Genomic DNA, 6,350 nt, shown 5'->3' on the forward strand with positions numbered 1-6,350 from the left:
CTTTAGAGCTTGTGGTCCAACTTGAATAAATGTTTTGTTTTTCTTTTAGTTCAAGATATAATTGCATTGTGCATGTTCTGGCATTGTAGAGTTCTCATTTATATTGTGAAAGTTAATATAAATTCTTGTAGGAGAAGAGCTTAGATAAAAGTTGTGAGAGGTATGGTATGAACAAATTGGACTAACTTCCCTTTGAACAACCAAGCATTAAAATCTCAATGCAAACAAAGTCATAAATAATGATCATATATTTACATATTAAGTTACTTTTGAATACCAATTTAAGTGACATTTGTTCCTCAAATAATATATTACAAAAGAGATGCATGGAGTGATCCTCTGCTTGGACTGCCAAACAGTATATGTTCCTCCTCTAATCTTGTTTCGTCTCCAATAACAGAAATCCAGGTTTCTGCTATCTTCTCCACTCTTCCGTTTGAAATTTCTGCTATGGTGAACGCTCGTGATGTTCCTTCAGATTCTGCTGTCAAAGATGAGGGTCTGACTCGTGGAACAATAGCTCCGTTCAAGTATATGATATTATCATTTCCAACCACTATCATTTTGCGAAGGCCATTTCCAGAAGCAAGCTGTTTGTGCATGTGACCGAAAATGACCAAAGGGACCGAATATGGAGAAGCCTCTTTTAATTTGGCTAAGGCTTGTGCTAGATCTGCACAAAATGTAACAATCATATGCTCATAAAACAAATTGTTCCATCGAAGTTGAGAGGATTTAATTATATTACTCTCATCAGAAAAAGTGACCTGGAGAGGTCATAGGTTCGAGTTGTGGAAACAACCTCTTGCAGAAATGTAGAGTAAGACCGAGTGTAATAAACCATTGTGGTCCATCCCTTCCCCAAGCGGGAGCTTAGTGCACCGGGTCATCGGGATAAATGGGGTGTGTACAGATGAATCAAGGGCATCAGTAAGAAAGATATCAATTCATAAGTATTACCTGGGTCACCATGGTCACCCCCATCAATAAACCAGTCTCTTCCGCAGATGTCATCCACGTTAGCACCTAGCCCTGCATCTCCCTACTCTTAATACTTAAACCACAAAAATTTCCCGCAACGGGCAGAAGTACCTCAACAAAATACTACTTCAGAAAGCTATACACCTGTTGGACCATTATGAGCAAGGAATATAATTGAATGATCCTCTGGAGTGCCCATGGCAGCTTGTAAGATTCTCTCAGCACTTCCATCCATATCACGGACTCCATACCTAAGAAGGTAAAATTGTAATGTAAAGTTACAAGTCACCATCTAAGCTACATCCAGAGTGTTATAGCAGAAACTTGTTATTGCAGATATTATTTGCATGATATTGCGCTATTTGGCTAGGGCTGCTTCTGATATTAGGCACAAGAGGCAAAGATAAAAGTCACTAAATTGGTTTTAGCCTATATTGGTATATGGAAAGTTTTCCTTTCCGATCAGAGCATTTTGAAAAAGATTATATCAAGTAATTAAGTTATTTCCATAGTTTATGCTATAAGAACACTCCACAGCTAGAAGAAGAAAATGGAAAAACATGGGAGAGTGACCAGAAATAAATTCAGCCATTTTGTTGATGACTTGTAATGTATTTTTCTAGCATTTGCAGAAAAGAAATTGTGAATTAGGCATATAAATTTTGAAGACTATAAAGAGTCGATGTCTACATTGGAGAGGTACGCTTATGCCTCTACAAAAACAAAATGCATCAGAAACTTCAAACTGTAAGTCCCGAAATATTGGTTCTAGCAAATTAATAGGCAACACTAAACATGCTTAGATACTCAGGCTAAGCAGCATTCACCAATTATAGAAAAAATTACGATGAAAAGTCAATGTGCATTGAAGAGTAAATAACTAACAAACTAGATTAGGACCACAAACCTTGCTTTGAGAAGCTGTTTCCGAAATAAGGGCCTACCACCACAAGAAAAAGGTCGTCCACCAACAATACTGAGTTTTAGTGTTGGGAGATCCATCCGACGGTAACCAACATGCTCATCACCAAGACTGACCATTATAAATAGTCAGCACACCAACAAGATAACTTTTACATTATAAGTACTTTTCCTTTTATTATATATGATGGGACATAAAATAGGTCAAGACAGAAATCCTTCATTATGGGAAGGACTTAGCTGTCCGATTCATTTTTCTGGTATTCAGATCTTCATATAAGCAGATAACAAGGAAAAGTAAAAAAGGAAATTGTCCTTATTCAGAACATGGATACGAACTAATGTTTTATCATGATTTTTCCTTGGTTAAGACCTGACTTACAAACCAATCTTAATCTTTGTTTTCCCCTCAATTATGATAAGTAAGATTGTATTCAAGGTAGTTCAGTAGTTGATGCCTCAAATACTTTCCAAGATAAAATCAGAATCCAAGGAATTGAACCATCAGACAAATTCATATGCCAGATAGTTGAATTTAAAGGGAAATCTTTGCAACATGAGCCAGAATCTCAGAATCAATCTTTGTTCACTGGTCTGGGGTTGAATCAATCATGACTCCTTATGCCGAGAAAGATTTATTCAGCAAACATAGATTTCAGGACTTAGTTCGGATTACTTGTGGCAATTAAATTTATAATTTGCCAAATTTAAGTGAACCTTTTAAGTGCTCATAAAATTAAGCTTGTGGCATCTCTTAATACCTGCATATGGATAATTGCCCAGCCAAAGAGATCCCATTCTTTATAGTTATATTACTATCTTTTCTTTTAACTGCAAATATTTTCCAGATGTGCAGATATGCACATGTTTTTGTTGTGTGATCTTTTCTTTTCCATAACCTGCTTAGTACATGTGTTGGATGTGCCTATTCCAACCACTAGCAGACGTACCAAGAGGACCTTTCTGGATCCTGGCTATTTATTTTCTATCTTGCAATGACCTATCTTATCATCTATCTTCCTTACTTCTGAGACAAAGTGGTATTGAGATTGTGCAGAACACAAGATGGAAGGTCATGCCAGAGTAAGAAACTGACAGTCTTAAACATCATAAACAAGTACATAGCTATGCTATTTAACATATAGATGTATAAATTTATTGAAACTAAATAATTATATATCTCAAAAGACATACCATTCCAGCTGAAGTTGAACAGCATCTTTTTCCCTACAAATTGAACAGCACACACTAAGAAAAAAAAGAAGTGGATGAATTCAGAAAACTAGTTAAGAGGTAGAACATCTCACTATTAGAGAAAAATAATTTGTCGAGACATGCTAACTAAGTGGACAGGAAAAAAATGAGCCTGACAATATGTTTCATCTCTTTTTGATACTTCATATTTTGTCATTATGTTGTTTACAGTTAATGCTCGAAGTTTCTGGGGAAGTTATGTTTCAAGGAAAACATCCTTTAAATTTATCAATGATTTTCCACGGGCTCTACCACCAAAATCAATGCTAATTAATCCTACTTACACACTACTACAGTTGTCACCCCATTTGCCATTATCAATAACAACCTTCATGAAGCCACAACACTAATACGACCACCCTATCTACTAGAGTTTGTAGTCCAACAAATAATGGAAAATGAATGAGAAAGTGATTTTTTCCTCTAAGCAGTCGGATAAAATGGAACTTGGACTTACTTCCCAGAGAATTTTTGAGTATTCCATGCGTCATGGTTCCCTAGAATAACAGCTTTGGTGATCTCTAGATCTGCAATGCTTCGGACTAGATCCACATTTTCATTCCCAAAATCCCCTGAAGCAAGGACAAAAAGAAGTGAACTGATAATTCTTCCAATCAAACCTGGCTAATGAATGAAACATAGCAGTTGAAAGAATACAATAACTATGTCGTATGCATTGTGGATAAATAGATGGGAGATTATTAGAAAACATGCCTGTAAAGAGCACCAAATCTGGCTGCAATTTTCACACAACAAAAATCATTAGCTGACAGAAGGAAACAAACCAAAATATGTTATAAAAGAAAAGCAAAAGGATTTTTCCAGAGAAGGTCTCCATTGTCCCAAGAAAGAAAGAAAAAGTGGAAACACTAGGGATCCTCCCAAAAGTTTGGTTTCTAAAATTAGTTTTCATAATGAAGCTTGCATTTCACGATCTCTCATGGTTACGTTGTACGCCTATAACATTTTTATAAAAAATAATAGAAATCATTCCTCAAAACTACACAAAAGCACGGATGGGCAGATAAAGATTATTTCTTCCATGTCAAAAAAGCGGGATGGAGAAGAAACTCTGAAGCAACACTCAGATTTTTATTTCTCAAAATGTTCTTGAACACTGAACTGCAATTAAGTGTGTAGAATAAGTCATACTCAAAGCATATCCACTGCTCAGAGAGGAGAAAGTTAGCAGCAATTGCTAATTATCCACAAAAGAGAGGAATAAAGTATGAAGATACTTTCCACATTTTTGATCAAATTATTTTTGTTTCATAAACATATGAATTAATTTTGATAGTCACGATACCTTTACTTTCCTTCCAACTAAAAACCTTCGTAGAATAGCAGAGCGGGACACAATTAATTTACAAAATTAAGTGTTACACAACCAAATACAGCTATGGTTCAGTTTGGAGAGGCAAAGAGCAAAGGAAATATAAGACCCAAAAGCAAGACATGTAAGGCTTCATAATTTTTAGTCATCTATCCTCCTGTGCAACATCTATGCAGGACATGTTTTTAATCAGCCAGGCTATTCAGATGCAACTTTAGCATGGCAACTGTTCCATTAAACAAGATAATACTTGCCATTGCGAGAAAGCATTATGCGAGTCTACAAAAAATACGACGACGTTCCATACCACGAATTATTAATGCATACTACAATACTTGGTGTACATGTTAAGACTAATAACAATTGGCAGTCAAGAGCTTCAAATTTAAGGAAAGTTTGGCTTCCTTTTTAGTTAATTAATCCAATTCAGAGAGCTTCCATTGAGATTATAAACCAAATTCTAGCTCCGTTTGGACACATATTTAACAGCTAATAGAATCAAAGTCCATGCAAAGTGAGCTCGAAGTACTAAACTAGTAAACTTTGGATAATTCACTGGGAAACAATATCGGAACAATCCTTCTACAGTTTAATGGTTAGTAGATGTGATTTCTGTTACTTTGGCAGGATTATTTTGTGAACTACAATTTCCCCAAAAAGAAACTAGCTTTTCAACAGTTCAATGGTTAGTAGAAACTAGCATATTCACAATAAACAATACCTCAAAAATCCTAGCACAAAAAGAATATTTCCCCAAAAAGAAAAGCTAGAATAAATTAAACAAAATAAAGATGCCAAGTACCTTCAAGAGTTGAAGAGCCTTCCTATCTTCTTCAAGGTTCCAATCATCATGCTTCACAATCCCCATCATTTCCACAAAAAGGATAGTAACACAAAGTCAACACATACAAATTTGCTACTACAATTTAAACTGATTCAAATCACAAAATGAAAGTAATCTCATTATTAGCTAGTGTTTGGCTATAGAGTTGGGGAGTAGATTTTGAAATGTAACTTGAAATATTTTTCAAGGAATTGTCTCGCAAACTTCAAATTCCAAAAATCACAACTTCAAAAACTCAAATTTTTAAGCTTCAACTATGGTGAAACGGGAGACTTCAGCAGCAAATGGAAAATGCTAGCAGTAATTCAAAAACTCCAGGCTACTATAGAGATATTGAAGCATATTATACAGTCGCTAATATGAGGTTAAAAACGCGAGGGTTTGAAGGAAAATGCGGAGCTAAAATTATTGAAGGATATGAAATTGATAGCTTACGACGTCGCCGACGACAACGATTCGGACGGAAGATGCCATCGGGAAGTGACCTCCGGCGAGTTTTGACGGCGCTGGATGACGGACGGGGCCGGTAATGCCACGGAATTGAGTCTCCGCGTGTAACAACGTGCTGCCGTTGAACATATAGACGTGTTTGCCAACAAATTTTCGGAGGGCAACTAAATTAACTGTTCAATTTCTAATTGTTTTTGAAAGTCGAATATATATATATATATATCACTTAAATCAATAAGATCAAACTAGGGGCGAAGTTAGGTAGGATCGAGGGGCGTGAAACTTGTTATTTTTATGTGTATATTATAAATGTATATTGTGTATTGTGTTTCGATTAATTTGGTTGTTATTATTATTTCTTTTTTTAAGATGTTATACTTCTTTTGTTATAGGAGATGTTATACTATTTTTTATGTCATTATTATTTTCTATTTTTAAAAAATTGAGGTTTGATGCACTTAAATTGAAGATCTTTTGAAAAGAGTTTCTTACCTCCTTGAGGTAATGGTAAATACTACGTACACTCTAACCTTCTGCAGACTCCACTTAATGGAATTTCACGGACTA

At 35.4% G+C, this 6,350-nt stretch overlaps 1 protein-coding gene across 1 annotated transcript; it reads right to left on the reverse strand.

The window, feature by feature from the left end:
• Positions 1-207: 207 nt before the first annotated feature.
• LOC125824379 (uncharacterized) lies at positions 208-5,950 on the reverse strand. The gene is made up of 9 exons (XM_049503749.1): positions 5,769-5,950; positions 5,292-5,342; positions 3,871-3,892; positions 3,614-3,728; positions 3,097-3,129; positions 1,889-2,014; positions 1,126-1,232; positions 961-1,032; positions 208-673 (listed from the first exon to the last, which is right to left on the reverse strand). Exons 1-9 carry the CDS (start codon positions 5,910-5,912, stop codon positions 312-314), a joined length of 1,032 nt encoding a protein of 343 aa, XP_049359706.1. The 5' UTR covers positions 5,913-5,950; the 3' UTR covers positions 208-311.
• Between the last annotated feature and the right edge of the window lie 400 nt (positions 5,951-6,350).

This window comes from Solanum verrucosum, unplaced genomic scaffold, assembly GCF_900185275.1.
Source record: "Solanum verrucosum unplaced genomic scaffold, falcon-dt-bn FXZP01000022.1, whole genome shotgun sequence".
Taxonomy (NCBI): domain Eukaryota; kingdom Viridiplantae; phylum Streptophyta; class Magnoliopsida; order Solanales; family Solanaceae; genus Solanum; species Solanum verrucosum.